This window comes from Symphalangus syndactylus, chromosome X, assembly GCF_028878055.3.
Source record: "Symphalangus syndactylus isolate Jambi chromosome X, NHGRI_mSymSyn1-v2.1_pri, whole genome shotgun sequence".
Lineage (NCBI taxonomy): Eukaryota > Metazoa > Chordata > Mammalia > Primates > Hylobatidae > Symphalangus > Symphalangus syndactylus.
The window spans coordinates 155,420,115-155,442,944 of NC_072447.2; the positions used below are offsets into that span (position 1 = coordinate 155,420,115).

Sequence of the window (22,830 nt, forward strand, 5' to 3'; positions counted from 1 at the left end):
AGGGCTAGGCAGTTGGATGGGTGGTGACAGGAGCTAGCTGAGGGTAAGGAGTTTGGGGGCAGGCCTGCTGAGAGATGCACAGAGATGCTAAGGTCATTGGGCCATGCCGAATGAGAAGTGCCTGTAGGGGCTCCAGCCAGTGATGTCCAGTAGGCTACTGAGTAAACAAATCTGGAGTTGAGCAAAGATCTGACCTGGGGCTAGAGAGCTGGGAGTTGTCAGCTCATAGGAAGTCACTAAAGAGAATGGATGAGGTTGCCTGGAGAATGCCTTTGGAAGGCAGTGTGTACAAAGCATGTATTCTCGGCTTTTCTCTGCAAGCTTCCAGGGCCACTTGTCCAGCCAGGCCCTTGGCTGGGTGGGTAAGTCCATGTGGTTCAGGGGTGCTGAGGGAGCCTTCCTTTTGGGATGTACATCTAAAGCCACCTGCTTCATCAGCTGACATTTATCTCCATTTTCTGCTCTTCTTTTGTCTCAAAAAGAAAAAAAAGAGGGGATATTAATTATTGATCCCCTAAAACCCTAGCTGAATATATAAAATGAAAAGAAGTAAAAATATGAGAGAAGCAAAGGCAGATGGACCATAATTTTGGAAAATAATTCCAAAAGGTCTTGAGGAGGAAGAGGAGCTACAGAGAGGTATTGAGAAGGAAAATTTTGGATAAATGGAAGAATCAGGAAAGACTACTGTCATGGAAAACAAGCCACGCTGAGCTAACTTTCCAGTGCTCTGTAGATCCTGAAATAGGCCCATCAGATTTGGCTGTGTAGAACTTATGACTGCCTTGAGGGGAGTAGGTTGGGGCAGTGGGAAAGGCTGTAGTTGGATTATAATGGATTGAGGAGGGAGCGGAAGATAAGCAGGTGCTGTTGATGGGGTACACACTCTGAAACTGGCTGTGACGTGATGGATGTGGGAGGGGTGAGCAGATAATTACAGCTACAAGATAATGGGGAAGGTTTCCTATAGGTGAAAGCAACGTGTCTATGTTAGGTAAAGGCTGGGCAGAGGGTGCCTACGTGACCAGTCCCCGATAAAATCCTTGGACTCTGAGTCTCTAATGAATTGCCCTGGTCGACAGCATTTCACACTTGTTGTCACAACTCACTGCTGAGGGGAACTGAGTGAATCCTGTGTGACCCACTGGGAGAGGACTCTGGAAGCTTATGCCCGGGTTTCCTCAGAAATTTGCCCTGTGTGCTTTTCCCTTTGCTGATTTTGCTTCATATCTTTTCATTATAATAAACCATAGCCTTGAGTGTGATGATGTGCTGTGTCCTGTGAGTTCTTCTTGTGAATCACCAAATCCAGGGATGCTCTTGGGGACCCCTGACACATCCTGGGCAGGATCAGAACTTTATGCCATAACAAGGACTTTAGATTTTCTTTCGAGGGCAGAGAGGAGCCAGGAAGGTTTGAAGCAGAGGAATGATGCGGCAAGGGTATTGCTTTGCGATGGGGTCTCCAGTGGAGTCAGAAGAGTGGACTGAAGTGGGCAGAGTGGAGCAGGGAGAAGAGAATCCTCCCTGCCTAGGCTGGCCTGGCCGGATTGCCCTGGCCCACTGTACTGTTTTGCTGAGGCAGACGGCAGCACTCTGCAAGTGCTCCTCTCCTGTTCCTCTTAGTGGTCTAAATCCTGTAGCATGCTGGGGTGCGACTGTAGACAAATCCTCTTTCCGGGCCACCTGGGGTTCTCTATTTGCAGTCTCTGGGTCTGGTCACTGGCAGGGCATCTCAGTAGGCTAGGTTCATCAGGAAGGGTCGACTATGTCATGGCACCTGATGGGCAGCATTTAGAGTCTGTGGGCCAGGGGCTTAAGGGCTGCTTACTGCTAATAGTTCTAAGTAGCAAGCATTCCCTCAGCTCTAGTCTGGGCACACGCCGGGAAGAAAGCCACTAGATGCGCTCTCCTAGTGGATAACTAGCCTGGGGTTCCAAGAAGGGAAGGGACGGGCAGAGTGAGAGCCTCCAGAGACGTAGGCAACAACAGTAGCTGAACTTCGAGGGAGAGTGGATGGAAAAATCGAAAAAAAATCCTTGTCATTATTTTTAAATGTCCGAATTGACCAGATTAGAATCTTTGAGAGTCTAGACACTAGGGAGTTCTCATGGGTGGGCCAGTTACTATATCATATGGAGGGAGAGTAGATATGACCCAGCACGAGAGGACCAGAGGGCAGTCAGTGCTAAGGGTAAAACCTTAGCCCTGGGAGATTGAGTTTTTCATCAGTTTGTAAGTTTTCACTTTAATACTCTACTGTTTCCATCATTTCAGATGACTGGGGATGATAAGGACAATGTAATTTGGGGGATAAAGGAAGAACTCATTTTATTTCTTGAATGACTTTACTGGGGAAATGGATTCCTTAGTCATGTGAAAGAAGCGGTAGAATTCCACATGTGGGGAATACTTGTTCTAACAAAAGCTTAATGACATTAGTGGCAATGATCCTTTTATATAAGGGAAAGCTTCAAGCCAGTGAGAAAAACATAAATAAACTAGTAAGAACATATTTATAACTGTGAGATTTGGGTGCAGAATAAAATCAAATTGGCAGTTAAGGAAAGGTCCTAAACATCTGTATATTAACAATATTCCATCAGTGAGCAATGTGAATTTCCCATAATTGAAATGATGATTGATAACCTTGTATTGTTCTTATCTAATATAAGGCAAAGCAGCACTGGGGCTTTGATAAAAAGCAATATCTCATGTGCACTGAGGACACTGAAAACCTGCTAGAAATTCTATGGAATTTCTAAAATATTTATATTAAGGACATTTTACCCATTATAGACTAATTTAGGGAAGTTTCTGCATTTTTTTTTATTTGACAATGCTTCCAATGCAATTTATACAATATTAAATAAGACTAATTAATTTTTGCACCTTTCTTGTTACAAGGTGAAAGAACTAATCCTTTGAGATTTTCCAGAAGGTCCCTGGCAAATCCCAAAGCCAGTTTTAGGTATAAAATATATTTAAGGTTTGATTGTGGGGAGGCAAATGTTAAGAGTTGTCAGGAGTTCTTGAACATTTGATTGAATAGCATTATGGGTTAGTGAGAAATACTACTTGGTTAGCTAGTGAATCAGAGTTATAAAAATTTTAAAGTAAACATATGAGATAACATGATTGTAAAGAATCTTCCCTTCCTTTAAAATTGAAAAGACTTTTAAAAAATAACTAAGGACATAATAAAGTGAACATACAGATAGGTCATTAGAGTATTTTGATAAGACATAAAATCTTTGCCTCTTAGGCAGATTACTCAGAAGAAAAACAGACCATTTATAACTTTTTATTAGGGACAGACTAATGATCAAGATTTTTTTTTTTTTTTTTTGAGACGGAGTCTTGCTCTGTTGCCCAGGCTGGAGTGCAGTGGCGCGATCACCATGTTGGCCAGGCTGGTCTCGAACTCCTGACCTCAGTGAACTGCCCACCTCAGCCTCCTAAAGTGCCAGGATGACAGGCGTGGGCCACTGCACCTAGCCTAAGAAAATTTTGTTATGTTAACAGAGAAACCAACATTTTAATTTTATACAATTATAATATTTGATATTAGTTCTTTTTTGAAAATCTTATAAATATACTGAATAAATACTAGTTTCAACCATGACAAATAAAATTCCTTTTCTGTGAACGTTTTCTAATTTTAAAGATATTTATTTACATTTTGTCTCACACATTTTTAAATTATTTGTCATTTTAATTCGGGACAAAGCTATTCTCTTTTTCCTTAGGAAAAGCATATTTGCATACCTTGCGTACAAAGTTGTTTCCCTTTGCCATTATTACTTTTAGTAGTTTCATTTATATATATATATATATATATATATATATATATATACTTATTTACTTATTATAATTTTAACCATTAATAACTTGTCTTTTACAGAGAAAACAGGAGGTAGGTAATTTTGAAATATCATATACCAGCATTTTGTAGCAGACTAGTAAAGCTTATGAATATACATCTCATAACTTTTTATAGTTATATACTTTTTATAGTACCATTTTGCAATGTGGACAAATAAACACATTTAACAGATCCAAATATAGTCACACTGTACCATAAAAAAAGAAGCAAAAAGTATATAAACTCAAAATTAGGTCTAGTGACTAAATATTTTATCTTCTTTATAAATGATATTTAATGAATTTAGTTAACTTAATTCAGCATAAGTCTAAGGTTTTAAGTTACCAAAAAGATTTTAGAAACTGCCTTTAAGCTTACATCTTATAAAACATAATTACTGTTGAAATAAAGTTTGCCAGAATAATGACTCAGTTTGGTTAAAAGCAAATTTAAATTTTTATAATCTTAAACATGTAGTAGATATAATACTAGCTTATTCAACATGTAAACCTGTTTAAGAGGAATATACCCAAGTAGGGTAAAAATGTATGCTTGTATTCTGTTGTATTATATGTAATGCTGATAACTCAGACACATAGGTGTCTATTAAACTAACAATATTAAACTAGTTTTGTTTGCCAAAAGTTTACGTAAATTCTGTGAACTTGAATTTTAAAAGCATTTGGGTTAGTTTTTATAAGAATACTTTTGTTGTTTACATTGAAAGTATTAGAAGTTGTTTCCTTAATTTATGAGAGCTTTATAATTATTTAATTTCTATAAGTACTTATTTATCTCTAAGTCAATTAGAATAGAGGATAAGGGATTTTGTAAATTAATTTGGTAATGCCATCTGGAGGTACTGAAATATTACACATGTACAACATACATGTATACTAAACGTACAGACAGACACAAATAGAGATCTAATGGCGAGCCCTCAATGGGGGCAGGGGGCCTGAAGCTCTACTGGCTATAGGTAGTTGAGAGGCCTGAGTGGGAAGGGGAAAGCCTGGTGAAGAATAGGTAGGGGTATGTAGGAGGTAGAGGCGTTGAAGGGGACAGATGAAAAGATTCAGGGAGCTGAAGGGAAGGTCCAAGGTGGTGAAAAGAAGGGAAGAGAGATGCGGTAGGAAGATGGGAAGGGAGAATCTTAGATGAGCAGGTTTGGGGAGACCCCAGGTTCCCTAATAAGGTCACTGAAGTTCCAAATTACCCTTTGTGATTACCTTTTTTTGCCAGTTTTGGAAATACTGGACAGAATGAGTGCCACAGGGGCAGAGCATGTAGTCAGCAAGGGAGGAGGAGGAGGAAGAGGAGGAAGGGCACCCAGTAGATTGAGAGTTACCTGTGGGAAGAGGCAGATCAAATAGAGAAAGGAGCCAGGCTGAACAGTCTCATTAGAAAGTTCTGCACGCAGTCCAAAGTTTCTCTTCAGTCCTCATTGAAGAGCTGAAGGGCTTTCCTTGTGCAATCTCTAGACAAGGTGTCAACGGAAACAATGAGGCCTCAGAAAAGAGCCAGGAATTTGGAGTAAATCTCCACTCAAAAGGAACCAAGAAAACTTCTATCCAGGACGATTCTGGCTAAAATTGAAAAGAACCAGGAAGAGTCCTGCTCAACAGAGTCAGGGGTTAAATCCCTACTCAAAAAGAGCTAGGAAGACTTCTGTCTGCGAAGATTCTTGCTCAAACAGAAAAGAACTGGGAAGAGCTCATTTAACAGAATCAAAGTAACTGAATCACAGAACCATAAAAAGTGTCCAATAAAAGCAAATACCGTCTCCGGGCAGGGTGCAATGGCTCACACCTGTAATCCCAGCACTTGAGAAGCTGAGGGAGGAAGATCACTTGAGCCCAAGAGTTCGAGACCAGCCTGGGTAACATAGCGAGACTCCTATATCTGTAACAATTTTAAAAATTAGCCAGGCGTGGTGCTGTGTGCCTATAGTCCCAGCTACCTGGGAGGCTGAAGTGGTGGAGGATTGCTTGAGTTCAGGAGTTTGAGGCTGCAGTGAACTATTATTGCACCACTGCACTCCAGCTTGGGTGACAGAGTGAGACCCTGTCTCAAAAACAAAAAACAAATATGGATTTAGATAAAGAGAGACTTTTATTTTATTTTATTATTTTTGAGACAGAGCCTTCCTCTGTCACCTAGGCTGGAGTGTAGGTGCCATCTCAGCTCACTGCAAGCACCACCTCCCGGGCTCAAGCAGTTCTCCTGCCTCAGCCTCCTGAGTAGCTGGAATTACAGGCGTGCGCCGCCATGCCCAGCTAATTTTTGAATTTTTAATAGAGATGGGGTTTCACCATGTCGGCCAGGCTGGTCTTGAACTCCTGACCCCAAGTGATTCACCCGCCTTGGCCTCCCAAAGTGCTGGGATTACAGGTGTGAGCCACCATGCCTGGCCAATACTTTATTTAAAAAGACCATTGCAATAGGGATGATGCTGCAGCCTCAGGACTTGCAAACATCATAAAATAATACAAAAACATCACAAAATAATACAAAAAAAGCCTTTTTTTTTTTTTTGGTAGGGAGTAGTAAGTAGAGCTAGCAGCTCAGCTACTTTCAAGGGCCAGTGGGCAAGCAAAGGGGAACCTGTTTGGCATGACCAGAAATGTGTTTTCCTGTGGTCAGCCGATTCTCAGGATAAGCTACTAAGTGGGGCATGTTCTGCATTTCAGCACTTAACCAGGAGCAAGCAAAGTTCAGGCCCTGTGGGGAGGAGAGAAGCCTGCCTAACATTCTGTCAAGGCAAAGGAGAGGGTAGAAAGCAGACAGCTGTGAACACTTGATCATCCTCCAGGCAATAATCCATTCTGGGTTTCTGGCTTAAGACTCTTGAGAAGCAAGGGGAAACATAGCTGGTAGGAGCAGCAGGCTCACCTATACGTAGTTCCATGAGGTAGCCTTAGGGACTTCTGCCGCCTTCCAAAACTCAGCACGTCCCAAACCATCTTTACCAACACAGCTTCTCACCAAAAACAACCAGATAAAACAAATTAACTAATGTACTAATTTTGCATCTCCCCCTGTGTTGCTCATCTCAAAAAACTGTTATCGCCTCATTGACTCAGGCTCTCAACCAGGGAGGTAGAAGAAATGTTTGGGGGCATGTTAAATGTAACACCTATGAGACATGTAAGAGGTGAGGTGCAGGACGCAGGTACATGGTGATAAAAGAAAAACCTCAGCCGAATTAAATTTAAAGCAGTTTCATTGAGCAATGAACTATTTGTGAATCGGGCAGCCCCCAGAATCACCGCAGATTCACAGAGACTCCAGCGCAGCTACATGGTGGAAGATTTATAGATTAAAAAAAAGGCAGGGGGGAAATGACGTACAGAAATTGGAAGTGAGGTACAGAATGGCTGGATTGGTTACAGGTTAGGCGTATGCCTTATTTGAACAGTTTGAACACTCACCAGTGTATGAATGGTTGAAGTATGGCCGCTGGGATTGGCCAAGACAATTAGCTATTGTTACAGATACACACTCCTAAGTTAGGTTTTCAATTTTGTCTGCCTGTAGGTTACAGTTTATCCACAAAGACTCAAATATAGAACTATGGAGTCCTTCTCAGGCCGTATTTAATTTGCTTTAACAATTCCCCCTTTTTGGTCATTTTCTCAACTTTGAGAGATTGACAAAAACCTTAGTTATTGATATCACTATTACCATTGTAAATGTACTTATATGGTCTTGAAACCCACTGGGAAACAGGAGGACAGTGGGTTTTGTAAGGAGAGAATAAGGACTGAATAGAAGGTACCTCTTTATGCTAGAATGTTCTGTTTACAGGACAAAAACAAAACCTGGTCTGTTTTAAGAACTATTTGTTTCCTTAAAGTCTTAGTTTGATTATGTTACATTTAGCATGAACGACTCCATTTTGTTTGGTTTGGTCTGTTGGGGCCTAGTGCATGAGCTCAGTCCAAAACAATGGCTTGCTATAATTTTGTTTAAAAAACTCCCCCTGGCCGGGCGTGGTGGCTCATGCCTATAATCCCAGCACTTAGGGAGGCTGAGGCGGGCGGATCATGAGGTCAGGAGATCAAGACCATCATGGCCAACATGGTGAAACCCCGTCTCTACTAAAAATACAAAAATTAGCCGGGCGTAGTGGCACGTGCCTGTAATCCCAGCTACTCGGGAGGCTGAGGCAAGAGAATCACTTGAACCTGGGAGTCAGAGGTTGCAGTGAGCCAAGATCACGCACCTGCACTCCAGCCTGGTGACAGAGCGAGACTCCATCTAAAAAACAAACAAACAAACAAAAATTTCCCCTTATTGGCCAGGTTCTCACTTAGGTGAGAGTGTGACCAAAACTTAGGGCCTTAGCACCACTTTTAGTTACCATCATTTTAGGTTTTCCAGTCTCAGCATGTCATTCATAGGTTATGATGTCCTCATAATCACACATTTCTTTCAGTTTTGTTATTCCAGTTGAAGAGAGACCATTTGACATTTCTGAGATGGCTGCATGCAAACATTTAAAACCTTTGAGAGAATACAGTGCACTGGGGAGACTATTATGACTATCGGTATGATAATACCCAGAGTTTGGAGTATGCTGTTTACCCGAGATCCCCATAAAACAAACCACCTAAATCAAATAAAATAAAGAACGAGCTAGATGAAGAGTCTACTCGCTTCACTAAGTGATCTTTTCATTAATCCCCTGTGACTGAATTTTTATAATCTGCACTTGATATACATATTAGAATTTTAGAAACCCCATATAATTTTGGAATATATATTAATATCATTCACTAAAAATATAACCTGAAGATTAAACATTATTTTTATTGGCCAAGCGCGGTGGCTTATGCCTGTAACCCCAGCACTTTGGGAGGCTGAGGCGGGTGGATCACCTGAGGTCAGGAGTTCGAGAGCAGCCTGGCCAACATGATGAAACGCTGTCTCCACTAAAAATACAAAAATTAGCCAGGCATAGTGGCATGCACCTGTAATCCCAGCTACTCGGGAGGCTAAGACTGGAGAATCGCCTGAATCCAGGAGGTGGAGGTTGCAGTGAGCGGAGATCATGCCATTGCACTCCAGCCTGGGCAACGAGGGCGAAACTCAGTCTCAAAACAAGACAAAACAAAACAGTATTTTTATTTTGACAATGCGTCCCATGATTTTTATACCAAATAAGCCAAATGTCACTGTTCCATTAATGCATTATCGATGTCAAGCCTAATTCTTAAATAAAATCTTATAGACAAATGTATTCAATCTTAATCAGTTTGAACATAAGGTAAGAATTTTATAAACCTTTTATAACCCTTTACAATTTTTGTTAAAGAGCAGATTAGTGCTCTAAGAAAACCTGTTGTGCTTTTATTTCTGTGTTCAAGTTATGGAAAAACCGAATAATACCCTTTTAAATTTAGTCAGTATTTTCATACATATAATTTTTTACAAGGTTAATTTTTTTTTTTTTTTTTTTTTGAGACGGAGTCTTGCTCTGTCACCTAGGCTGGAGTGCAGTGGCATGATCTCGGCTCACTGCAACCTCTGTCTCCCCAGTTCAAGCAGTTCTCCTGCCTCAGCCTCTGGAGCAGCTGGGACTACAGGCGTGTGCCACCATACCTGGCTATTTTTTTTTTTTTGTATGTTAGTAGAGAGGGGGTTTCATCATGTTGGCCAGGCTGGTCTCGAACTCCTGACCTCAGGTGATCCACCTGCCTCAGCCTCCCAAAGTGCTGGGATTACAGGCATGAGCCACTGTGCCTGTCCTACAAGGTTAATTTTTATAAACCTTCCACAATTTGTTTAAACCTTTAGCTTTATTTAATTTAAAACAATCCTTTAACCCTTTAATCTAGGCAGAACAAATCCACATTCCCATACCTTCTTATAACCTTTTATCAAAAACATATTTCACTTTTCTTATCAGCCTTGCAGGTAAAACTGTTTCTTCAGTAGTCTCAATTACATGTTACAGTGTTAACTTTTAGGGACTTTTACTTTTGGTAAAAACCTTCGTAATTTCAGAATTTTAATTATGTACTAAGTGTGGAGCCTAGGACCCAGACAGAAATGCAGATAAGGTCTGACTCTTTCCAGCTTCTCACTCCATGTGTCTCAGGCCTTTCCTAACTGTAAAGCAGACAAGTTGTACAGTTAAGAGTTACAGTGGCATTTTATGAAGCATTTAGGAGTCCTAAACATCTTTAAATTATACAACATTTTTTGCATAAATTCCGTTTCATAAATTCTTTCACAACTTATACAGACTAAGACATTCTTGGACTTTCTGACTTGCCCTAAACATCCCTCTTTTTAAACAACCAGTCATTTTACTTTAGGACAAGAATTTACCATACAAGATCCTTTCTTATATAAAGTTTATTTTCTTTATAACCTTCTTTGCATAACTAGGGAGCATGGCTAATTCCACATGTCCCCAGGCCTTATCTAGAATCTAATGCTCCAAAATAAATTGGGCAATTTTCAAAAGTCAAAGCAGTTTATGACCTTAAAGCATTTAGCAAACCTAATATCTGACCTGCATAATTTAAAACAAATATTTTTATTTTGCCAATAATTTTAAAGCTGTTTTTATTTCCCAAAGATTACTAAAGTTACATGAAGTAAAAGGCACTAGAGTTTTTATTTTTCTTTTAACATATTTGATTTAAATGCTTATTTTTGTTTAAACCAATTAATTAGAGCTCCTTTGTATAACTATTACACACAACACATATATAACTACACAGACAGAAGATTACTACAGTAGTTGTAAGATTTTTCATTTGCCAGTTTTTAAGTTTCTTAATTGACTTTAGGATGGAGTCCTTGGAAGAACAGGGCCAGGAAAGGGTCATCAGTGCCTCCTGTTCTTCTGAGGAGTCCAGGCTGTTAGAGCTTGTATATCTGCTCTTAATTAAGCTGACTTTTAACCATAGCACTCTTTATAAATTCATTTTAAAATTTTTTATTACCCAACTTTAGCCAGGCAACATGGCCAATATTTCTGGCTTTTGAACTTTACTAAATGTAACTCCCAGGTGCTCAAAGGAAAATTTAAGACAGTCCATGGAGGAGAAGGGAATAGACAAGGTCATGCAGATATTAAACCAGAAAGGACTTATTTCCTAAGCCAGGAATCGAACCCAGACTGCCACTGTGAAAGGGCAAAACCTTAACTACTGAGCCCAGAAGGAGTCTAGGGTAGTTAATTTTGAGCTTGCAAAGGCTTTTAACTACTCAAGATAATTTTTAGAACTAACTATGATATGAACCCTAAAATTCCTGTTCCCTGGAAGGTAGAGACAAGGAGAAAGTACTGCCACATGCTTACAAGGTCAAGCTCCCAAGGACATAAAACAGGATGGCGACCTTGTCCAGTTTTTTGTTCGTTTCAGGGACCTGCAGCAAAGTTTGTCACTGACCAGCTTGCTGGGCCATCTTGAGCAGCAAGCTTATGGGGGCCCAAGCCCATGTTTTATCCTAAGGTACCCCTCGACACAGAAAAACGACTTTATAGCACAAAATATACCAGTTTGACTACAGCTTAAGACTAGCCTCAGAATTCCTTTTTGCATTAATTAAAATTTTACAGAGGAGATAAACAGTGATTTTACAATCAGTTTGCACAGAGAGAGAGAAGCCTGAAATCTGACTGGTAAGAAATATTTACCCTTTTGCTGGCATGCCAGGCTTCTGGGCTCCCTTTCCCTGAGTGGCCCTGGTGATCTGGTTCTCTGCACCACTGCCCTGGGAGCCAAGCCACAACACAAAAGAATTTTGTTTTAAATGCACTTCAGTGTGGTGTTGTTCATTTGGAACATTCCACCATAAGTTATCTTTTGTAAGATGTCACCATTTCTGTAAGAATTTGCTGCCTCCCGGGCGTAATGTGTAAGCCAGAAGGAACTCAGTTTTCCAGAAATTAAGGATCCCATTTTTACCTAAAATATTGGCTTTTCTCTCAAGTTCTCTTGATTAACTTAGCCAATGATTTTTTTCTACCAAGGCATGCAAGAAAAATGAAAGTAAGGAGTAGAACACAAAAATCTCTGTGAATTTTTAAAAGCCAAATTGTATAACCCTTGCAATATTACTGTTTACTACCAGTTCCTTTCTGATCCAGTCAGATGTGAGCGACCTCTAACTGGATCCAAGCCAGTTAATTCCCAGATCAAATCCATTCCTGGACCCAGCCCAGTTTCTGTCACAACTTCCAAACCCAGTTTGGATCAGAAATGTGCTCAAAGAAACTTGGAGAGTTTGCTCAAAACACAAATCCATGGAGCTCTGAAATCTGAGAGGGAGCTTACCCACTATCCCCAGCCACTCTAAGAGATCAGTGGACACAAGTGGGTCCTGCAGGTACCTTGTGTGTTCACTCAGCACTCTTGGCGGGGGGGCGTTGCTAGAAGCTCCACTTCGGATCCTGCTTCTGACACCATTTGATAAAAGAAAAACTTCAGCTGAATTACATTTAAAGGACTTTAATTGAGCAATGAGTGATTTGAGAATCGGGCAGCCCCCAGAATCACAGCAGATTCACAGAGCCTCCAGCACAGCCATGTGGTAGAAGATTTATAAACAAAAAAAGGGAAACGACGTACAGAAGTTGGAAGTGAGGTACAGAAGAGCTGGACTGGTTACAGCTTGGCGTATGCCTTATTTGAACAGTTTGAACACTCAGTAGTGTATGAATGCTTGAAGTATGGCCGCTGGGATTGGCCAAGACTTAGCTATTGTTACAGGTGCATACTACTAAATTAGGTTTTCAATTTTATCTCCCTATTAAGCTAGGTTACTGTTCATCCACAAGGACTCAAAATATAGAAGTACAGAGTCCTTCTCAGGTCATATTTAGTTTGCTTTAACAATGGACAAATGGGACTGGAACTTTGGGGTGAGGTCTGGACTGAAAATAGGTATTTGAGAGTCTTCTGTATATCAGTGCAACTGAAGCCAGGGGGATGGGTAATATTGTTGTGGGGGCGTGCATAAAGTGAGAAGAGAAGACATACAGGAGGAGCACCCCATATTAAGAAGTAAGATAGAACAGGAGCTTGTGAAAGAGATGAGTGAGCAGTGGCCAGTGAGGTAGGAAACCAACCAGTGTGCTGCTGTGGAAGAAAAACGTAAAAGGGAGAGTCACCAACTGTGTCAGTTAACTGGACTTAGCTGCAAGAATGTCTAGAGTAGTGTGATCTGCACAGTGATCCTGGATTAAAGCATCCTAATCCCCCCCCCACCAATTTGTTACCACCTTAGACAAGTATAGAAATTGAGAATATTTATACTTTTGTAGCACTTTGACATTGCTAGGACATGTAAGCTTGTGATCAGTAGACTTTCTGGTTGAACAGGGTAGCGACCAGTTCAGGTGTTGTGGTGAGTCCCATGGTGTGGGGGGCTGCACCTTAAGACCGCATGTCAGTCCCAGACAGATAGGAAAGGGAGGTCATTCAGTGCAGATAGTTTGAGAAGCAATTAATAGGTTCCATGGAATGTTGATGGTAAGAAAGGAAGGAAAAGGTGACAAGAGTGAGTGCAGGCAGCTCTTTCTAAGGAGTTTGGCTGCTGGAAGGGGAAGAGAAGCAGCTGGAGTTAGGTGGGAGGAACTAAGTTTAGAGACGCTAAAAGTGTAGCAGGGGTCACGTGATCAGGTTGAGCTGCAGCAGGAACAACGAAGTTCCATTTTGACTACTATTCGTTGCAATTGGACCCTTACGTCAACTTTTTCATCTGTAAAAAAAGGGATGGCCAGGCACGGTGGCTCACGCCTGTAATCCTAGCACTTTGAGAGGCCGAGGCAGGCGGAATGCCTGAGTTCAGGACCAGCCTGGCCAACAAGGTGAAGCCCCGTCTCTACTAAAATACAAAGAATTAGCCGCGCGTAGCAGCGGGCGCCTGTAGTCCCAGAATCTCCGGAACCCGGGAGGCGGAGGTTGCAGTGAGCCGAGATCACACCACTGCACTCCAGCCTGGGCGACAGACCGAAACTCCGTCTCAAAAAAAAAAAAAGGGGGGGGATGAAAATGCTATTGCTTTCCAGGAATAGCTATGACTGCTTCCAATAAAAAAGACCAGAAGGTTCCACATGTGAAAACTGCGCTGTCACAATAAGTGGATGGGTACACGCACGCGCGCTGAGATCGTGCGTGCACAGGGCGGGGTGCGGCCGGCGTGAGTACGCCTGCGCGTGCCGCCATTTCCTGCAGCCGCAGACTCGGCCCGCGGTGCCTGCCGGGAAATGAGGCGCTCAACAAAGAAAATGGTGGTTTTGGGCGAGATCGACCGTGGAGAGGCTTTTTCTGCAGCAGTCCCGGTTTCTGCCGCCAGATGGCGCTCGAGGATCACAAATGGGCCTAGGGTTCTCATCATGGCTCCGCCTGATAAATTTTGGATTCTCCTGGCCCTTCCCCCCTTTGTGGGGTCAACAGCGGATTTGGGAATCTGGCGACCAACACGTGCCCACTCCCCTACTCTTGCCCCTACCGAGCCCTCCAGGGTAACTTGGGGGAGAAGCTCCTCCCTAGCTTGCCGGGTTTTTGATGAGCCTGGCCAGCGCACAGGTCTTGAGCACCGTGGTCAGGGAAGAAGGCTGAATGGCTTAGGTCTTCCTAGAGAGGCCGGAGGCGGGAAAGAACTGGAGAAAGGAGAGATGGCAGTGGGAGGACAGGGACAAGAATACCAGTGTGTTTCCAGCCAGAAGACTATGTCTTTTAATACCTCATTGAAGTCGTCAGGTGACTTTGCCCTTGTCAGAAAGGAGCAGCACTGCTGGGGTCCTACTGAGGAGGAGACTACCTGCTCCTTGCGGTGGCGGTTGTGCCTCCTTCCTGTGTGCGCCACCCTCGGGGAGATGAGTCCCTCCAAGTCCACGAGACATGACAGCCAGCCTACCTGCCATGGGAGAACAAAGTCTAGTCTCAGGGCACTCACTTCATAAGGGTCTTATTCTTCCTCAGCGTGTTGGCTGATTTTGAGGGGAAGAATGTGGCCACCAAGGTCGGAGAGGCCTGGCAGGACAGGCCTGGAGCCCCAAGAGGTGGCCAAGGAGACCCAGCTGTACCCACTCAGCAACCTGCAGATACCAGCACCCCAGAACAGCAGAACAGCCCCAGCGGATCTGAGCAATTCGTCAGACGAGAGAGCTGCACCAGCAGGTAAGAGCCGAACTGCACTGGGACCTTACCTGCTAGAGCCAGTGTTTTTGTCCAGGGCAGCAACCCAGGACAGACCCCTACATACTAGGCATGCCTGTTACCCTCTGCAGGTGAGTATGGTTAGGAGCCAGAGGGAAGGAGAGAAACCAGCATCTCGGGGTAGATATTCATAGGTTTCAGCTTGGAGCCATAGCATCAAATCTGTTAGACTAAGTCTGGCACAGAAAGGATGCACAGAGAATCAGGTTGTCTGGCAGCCAGTTCGAACCTGGAAACCTGGATCGGGGAGGGATATAGGTTGCTTTTTCCATTAATGGAGATGGAAGCTCTCTGAGCAAGGTGTGCCATGGTGTGGATGGGATTCACTGCCAGAAATAACAACTGTACCATTTGGATGAGCTCTTCCACTGCCATCAGCACTGGGATGGCCATGGATTTGGGCAGTAATGTAGCTCCACAGTGCTGACTCAGGGTTGCTCATTGGTTGCAAGAAGTTGGAAGCAGTAGCCTGAGGAAACAGGGGCTCTGAATTTTCTGAGAGAGACCAAGAACCAAGGAACAACCAGGTACTAGGGAACAGACAGCACCAGACGCTTGTGCTTTTCTGTGAGCAGCTCAGGTCTCCCAAAGTGGTAGTTTCGTGGCTTCTGGCCTTTGTAGATCAGTGTGGATCCACACCAAATTATGATGTTTGTGGTAGCTGTAAGAACTTTCCCGATTTTGAAATCCTAGGTGACTTGTAGCATATTTTTTCACATTTGAAAATAATTGAGTTTTGAAAATGTTTTTACAGGCAATCTAGTATCAGATTTTATATCATCCTGAAACATTCTGTCAATTCTCATTTCCAAAAATCCATGGAAAGCTGGAGTTGTTGGACTGGAAACAGTGTGGTCTCAGGAAGGGCTTCACAGCCATTGCAACATGGGCAGGGCCTAGAGGGCAGGAGAGAATACCATGATTTGATGACATTTTACCCATTCCTACCAGGTGAACTTCATCTCCCTCTCTATGACAGAATTTTCTGGCTCTCACATCCAGCTCTTGTCACTGAGAACCCCCCTATTGGCTCTTGCACTGGCAGGACATGTGGTAGAGGCTTGCAGTCTGAGGCAGGACAGGCTGCATTCTCAAGATGTCCTTATTTCTGGTGTTTTGTGGCTATTGTCCTGTCCACTTAACTGATTTTGACCCATTGCCTTGCTGTGACCTCTGTGCTCTCTCTGTCTGTCAGTTCCAGGTCATTCCCTTGACCAGCTTCCAGTCTTTCCTCATCTTGTCCCTGCCAATGAAGTATTTTGGCTCTGCCTTCACTCTCCTGCCATGATCCATTGCTTTCACAGGGTGGCTTCAGGAACAGAGTGAGGAGAGGGCTGTGCTAGCTTTATCTTGCCAAGGAACCCAGCAAAGAAAATTTTTGCTGACCTCTTGCATTCCTCAGCCTGGCTCTGGTCTCTCAAACCTAACACATGGGATGCATGCCAGCAGCCAGCCTCAGTTTCCCTCTGGTCCTTTTCTGTGTGAGGCCAGAGGTCCTTTCTTTATCACTGCCTGGAGCTGCAGTTGATGATGGTGAAAGAAGGTATACGTGTCTTTTGAGAGCTCCCTTTGTTCCCCAGAGTTTTTTTTTTTCCCAAAGTGGCCATGAGTTTGAGAATAACCAGGAGCCATGGACCGCTGGCTGGAGATGCTGCATACTAAGAGCCTCCCGTGAGCAGCCATGTACACAGTGAACATGATGGCTAAGGCCCCGTCCAGCCGCCCTCAAAGAGCACAGAGTCCACTAAGGAATAAGCAGGATCATAATAACCGTTAGCACCTGCTGTGTGCTGAGAATGTGCACGCACTGTTCTCCATGCCTTATGTGGACTCACTCATTTAATTCTCACACCAACTCTAGGAAGGAGGTGCTTTTATTATGGAGAAACTGAGGCAGATGGAGGTTAAGTAATTTGCCAGCAGTTTTGCAGCCAGGAAGTGGCCTAACCGAGATTGGAATCCAGACAGAGTTCAGAGCCTGTACTGTTCATCGCTGTGGCATCCATACTGCCCCTCTGTTTGTGATAAGCCCAGGAAGGAAAGAAACCAGGTGCTCTGATGGAGAGGGGTTAGGGCAGAGTGTGGTAGCAAGGATGGTTAGGGAAAGCTTTGCTATCGAGGAGGAGACAGTTCAGCTGAGACCTGAAACATGTGGAGGAGCCTGCCTTCCAAGGAACCTGGGGATAGGCACTGTGGCCAAAGAAGATAGGGAGGAGGGCCTGAACACTGAGCCCTGTGCTTGGAGGGTGCGGGGTGAGGTGAGCAGGGGGCAGGAGCTGGGCTCTGTAGGGTCTTGTAGGTGAGGGAGAGGAGGCTATTGGGAGGGCTCCTATTGCTCACATTGCAGTCCTGGGGGGATGCCCAGGGGATTTTATTTTTTTAAGAGGCGGTGTTTCACTGTGTTACCCAGGTGGTTTTTGAACTCCTGGCCTCAAGTGATCTTCCTGCCTCAGCTTCCCAAGTAGCTCCAGGGAATTTCTGTTTTACCTCGCCCCTGCGGTATTCTGCTGACACGGATCATGGGATACCAGACACCTGGTAGTTGTTCAGTCAGTAGGAGGTCTTCCTTCCTTCCTCTTAGAATCAATCCTTTTCTCACTCGTTGGCTCTGCATTTTATCCCCCATGTGTCTTTTCAGATTTTTGTGGGGCATCCTCTCCCATCCAGTCCACCTCCTCCAGTCTCTATGGTATATTTCTTTGTCATAGGGTGAAGCAGGAACAGGCACAGGATGATTGGGTACACTGAGGTGAGGTAGGAGGGCAGGACTTCAGGAAGGGCTTCCCAGAGGAGGAGGTGATATTGTCTGCAAAGGCATGTGAGAGCTTGGCAAGTCCAGGGGAACTGCAGCCTGGTCTGTATGGCTTGAGCTTGAGTGGCACGTGATATAGTTTGAGACTGTGAGGGATGAGAGCTAGGCAGATGCTAGATCATGATTGTTCTTCCCTTTCCTCACTCTTCAACTAGTTGTAATCTTAGGCATTGGATTCTCTGGCAAGGGGACAATACCCAATAGCCTGGGCCAGATGGAGGCAGCCATATCTGGAGTATGATCTGAGCCGCAGCATGTTGGAGAAAAGCCAGAATCAGCCCAGGGCAGTGTGCACCCATAGTGCTGGCCTCAGGCCATTGGAGGGTGGGCAGACTGAAGTTGGAAGGTGCAAACAAGTGGTCAGTGGTGCTGCCCAACATCGTGCTCTGAACTGCAGCAGACAGCTACAACAGCTTTGGTAATGAGGCTCATAGCCTGGGGGCAGGCAGAGTGAGAGCCAACATGGGCTTGGCCAGAGAAAAGCCCTTTTGGGCTGCCGAGGAGGTTGGATTCCAGGCCAAGGGCCGTATCTGGCAGCTGAAGTGTGGAGGTTCAGAAAAACTTCGACGCTGGTCAGTTTCTCGCCTCTGCTGGGAATGAGGTGCATCTGACTTTCCTCCTCAATGAGGCCTAATTTCATTTGGTCCTCTGCCCCTTGGCCTTGTGTTCTCTAGAGAGTTCCCTGTAGGGTGGCAGAAGGAGCTGATCCTAGTAAGGGACCGTCCCATCCAGTGAGGAGGTGAGCTGGGCTGTGTCTTCCCCTTCTGCACCCTCCTGACTGTCACATCCCCGGGAGCCCCATGGTTCCACTCTAATTGAGTGAGTCACAGAGGCCAAGGCCCTTGGCTGCAGTCAGGAGTACTGAGTGGACACTGGAAGATTGGGGTCTTGCTACCGATTCACGATGTGACCTAGGACATGTCTCAACTCACCTAGCCTGGGTTTGCTTATCTGTAAAGTGAGAAGTTCCATTTGTTGGTCTTAGAGGAACCTTCAAGAGCAGTGGTCAAGGGTTAGGCTCAGAAAAGCCTGTTTGACCCTGGAAGGTGTCAGCTCCCAGGTTGACACACCTACCCCTCCCTTTATTTCTTTCAGGGTGAGGAGCCCCTCGAGCTGCATGGTCACCGTTACTGTCACTGCCACTTCTGAGCAGCCTCACATTTATATTCCAGCCCCCGCAAGTGAATTGGACTCCAGCTCTACCACGTAAGAAGGGCTATCTGGCAACCTGGGAGATGTTCCTCTGCCACTTCCTCCTTGGCAGTAAAGGACTTGGCTTTTGTTCCATGTTGCTTCCCATTTAGTGCCTTCCCCAATTTCTAGCAGGTCATTAGCCAAGGGGCCACACAGGACAGTGTTAGTTCCCTAATACAAACTCCCATCTACGGGCCTAGACGTTCCCACACCTCCTTTTTCCTATCTCTGTAAGAGGCTGCAGTGGTGCTTCCTAGTGCGCTAGTGGATGTGGCTCTGCCATTCATGGGTCCATGCCTGGAAAGCCAGCTTAAGTCCATGAAGGCCGGGCGTGTGAGGGCATTCCTGTGTTGCTGTAAAGGAATACCTGAGGCTGGGACATTTATAAAGGAAAGAGGTTTAATTGGCTCACAGTTTGGCAGGCTGCACAAGCGTGGCACCAACAGCTGCTTGGCTTTTGGCAAAGGTCTCAAGAAGCTTATAATCATGGTGGAAGCTGAAGTGGGAGCAGGACCATCACATGGCACGAGCAGGAACAAGAGTGAAGAAGGGGAGGGCCCGGACTTTGAAACAACCAGATCTTGTGTGAACTAACTGAATGAGAACTCACTTTTCACTAAGGGGATGGTGCTAGCTGTTCATGAGGGATCCCCCCATGATCCCGTCACCTCCCTCCAAGCCCCACCTCCAACACTGGGAATCACATTTCAGCATGAGGTTTGTCTGTCTCTCTCACATGCCCACTGCTTCACCTGCATTCCTGGCCACCTGTCAGGGTGCAGGAAGGGATGTCACTGCAGGAAGGCTGCTCAGTGAGGTGTGTGTGTTGGGGGCGGGAGGGGGGCATCAGGTCAGCAGGCTGGAGTGTGCAGCATGGAAATGGGGGCAAATTTGGGGCCATCCCGAGCCCAGCATGATGCAGACCTTGTTTCCAGCCCTGCAGAGGCCAGTCCAGCATGAGGCCACCTCTAGGCCTCTGGACTCTAGGAGGGAGAATGGAGAGGTTAGACGTGAGGTGGAAACTGCACAGTAGCTGAGTACCTTCTGGGAGGTGCTGAGTGGTAAAGACTGACAGTGTAGGATTAAGGCTTGGAGGATATCTTGGTTGTGGGTAGAGGGGAAAGACGACGCAGCCCTAAAGTAGGGGTGGAAAGCCCACAGGACTGAAGTGTAGAAGTATAGAAGCCTGGGGAGAAGATGGGGTCACCGAGGTCTGCGTGGAGGAGGACAGCACATTGTCATTGGTTGCAGGAAGCCTCTTTCTGGGGCCCTCAGTCCAAACACAGCAAGAGACGCTCATGGCCTGGGATTGTAGCCTGAGTCCACAGCAGTGCCAGTGCCTTTATCCTGGGCCTTCCCATGAGCTGTTTCACTTCCTTCAAACCAGGCTGGGTCTCCCCAGCCCTGAATCACTCCTGTGGGCCAGGCCTGGTTCCCTGGAATCTTCTGGTGTACCTCTGATTTCTTCTGTGCTCCTTCTACAGCAAAGGGATTCTCTTCGTGAAGGAGTACGTGAATGCTAGTGAAGAGTCTTCTGGGAAGCCAGTATCTGCACGCTATAGCAAGTAAGAGCGGGTCCCAAACCCTTCCATGTCGGCCTTCTCCTGCCGGCTCCCATATTCTCATCCCTGCATTTCCAGTTCCTTGTCCAGGGCTTGGCTCAGAGTAGCTTCAGGGTAATTGTCGAGTGGATGAGTGATGTAGTTGCCCTCTGATGGGATTGATGCATTTTCTACTGAACTGGGCACCTTTGGGTTCTCTCTTCCGGTGAATTCATCCTGCACACCATTTTCACTGCCATTCTGTTCAGCTTGTCTTTGTTATTTTATTTTGTAAAATGCTGAGAGCACCACTCTTGACAGAGCTGGCAGAGCCCTAGGGACCAACTAGCTCATCCTATTTCCTTTCAGATCACAGAGCTCTTCTCTTCTGCCCTCATGTTCTTTTCTGTCACACCAGGCTGCCTCATTTGAACACACATGTGACTGCAGTTCCTGATACATGTGTGGCTTTGCTTTTTTATTTTAATTAATTAATTAATTTTAATTAATTAATTTTTTTTGAGATGGAGTCTTGCTCTGTTGCCCAGGCTGGACTGCAGTGGCGCCTTCTCAGCTTACCCCAACCTCTGCCTCCTGGGTTCAAGCAATTCCCCTGCCTTAGCCTCCCTAGTAGCTGGGATTACAGGCGCCCACCACCATGCCCAGTTAATTTTTGTATTTTAGTAGAGATGAAGTTTCACCATGTTGGCCAGGCTGGTCTCGAATTCCTGACCTCAAGCAATCTACCTGCCTTGGCCTCCCCTTTTCATTGATCATCTCTTCATTTTCTTGCTTTGTGATGCCATGTAGAGGGGTACTTCATGTCACCTCAGTGTATTGCCACCTACCACACTGAGATGAGGTCCCTTAGAATGTTTCTTATGACATGTCATCTCACTGGAGGATTTTAGTAACAGAGAGGAGCATCCTGGCTTTATTTCAGGATTGGGCCTCTGGGGCTTCTGGACTGGCTTTCATTGGTGCTGTGGAATGATGAGCATGGCTGTGGGGGTCAAGTTCAAGCTCCAGCTCAGGCCCCCCGTTAGGATCACTTCAGACAACATGTTCAACCTCTCTGAGCTTTGCTTTCACCATCTGTAGGCCCTTAGGGTGGTTTTTCTCAACAGCTTATTGAGTTATAATTCACCCTTTAACGTGTACAGTCCTGAGGTTTTGGTACATTCACAGAGTTATGCAAACATCACTATCCAATTCTGGAACACCTTTGTCACTCCAAAAAGAAACTCCAAACCCGTCTGTACCCCCTAATTCTACCCCATAACTCAAGCACAGGTATTATACCAGAATGATCCCTTCTTTCTTCTCATTCCCAGTATCTGATTTCTGCTGAGTGGGCTCCTGGTGACTGTCACATTATATCATAGGTGGGGAGGAAAGCTCTGCTCTTTTCCCACTGGTCAGTGGGGTCCCCTTGGCATATACAACCTCAGGAATCCTAGCCACCCAGCCCCGATCATCTCCCTCATTGTGAAAGGTCTCTTTTGCCCCCCCATAGAAGGGCCCTGTGGCACCAAGTCATGGATGACGACTGGCATCGTAGTTATGTCTCAGCTTGTGGCCAAAGGTTAATTAGAAAATTAACTATGATAGTGATTTGGCTCTCATCTCTGCCCTCCTCTCCCCTGTCAAACTCCCTGCAGCGTCAGCAGCATTGAGGACTCTTTCGCCATGGAGAAGAAGCCTCCATGTGGCAGCACTCCATACTCTGAGAGGTATGTTGACTTTCTTAGCACAGAGCTTGCACTTCTACAGAGGAGAAACAGGGAAGGGAGAGTTCCTGCTGAGTCTGTTTGCTTTTGTCTTCTGCTTTGCAGCCTCCAATCCATTTGCAGAAAGGTGAAGGACACTACCGTAGGGTGGTGCTTCCGTTGTTGGGATATCACACTTGTGACAACTAAAGCCTTTGAATTGAGCTAAGACTAGAGGGTAGATACCAACGGTGACTCAGAAGGGAAGTGGTGGTGTCTGACAGCCCAGAGGACTCATGTTAGCAGGAGGGGCCCTTCAGATTAGAACCTAATCAATCACTTAATTAACTTGCAAATCTGACCAGAAGTAAAAATAAAATGACTACAAAAGAGAGGAGTGGGCAGAGAATGAAGAAAAATGGGCTGCTGGCATCAAGAAGCCAGAAAGACACACAGAGGTAAGAATGCCTAGTGCTGTGGAGCCACCAAATTGAAAGCAGGGGCAGAGAACACCTTGTTCAGC

The 22,830-nt window shown here is 45.0% G+C and overlaps 1 protein-coding gene across 9 annotated transcripts in view; it reads left to right on the forward strand.

The window, feature by feature from the left end:
* The window catches only part of ZNF185 (zinc finger protein 185 with LIM domain), a 63,056-nt gene that overhangs the window by 34,471 nt on the left and 5,755 nt on the right, over positions 1 to 22,830 (forward strand). For all 9 annotated transcript variants that reach the window (XM_055268524.1, XM_055268522.1, XM_055268525.1 and 6 more), the window contains 4 exons: positions 14,815 to 15,012; positions 18,959 to 19,069; positions 20,542 to 20,622; positions 22,260 to 22,331. In XM_055268524.1, the coding sequence (XP_055124499.1) occupies positions 14,815 to 15,012; positions 18,959 to 19,069; positions 20,542 to 20,622; positions 22,260 to 22,331 (462 nt within the window). The remainder of the gene's footprint in view (positions 1 to 14,814; positions 15,013 to 18,958; positions 19,070 to 20,541; positions 20,623 to 22,259; positions 22,332 to 22,830) is intronic.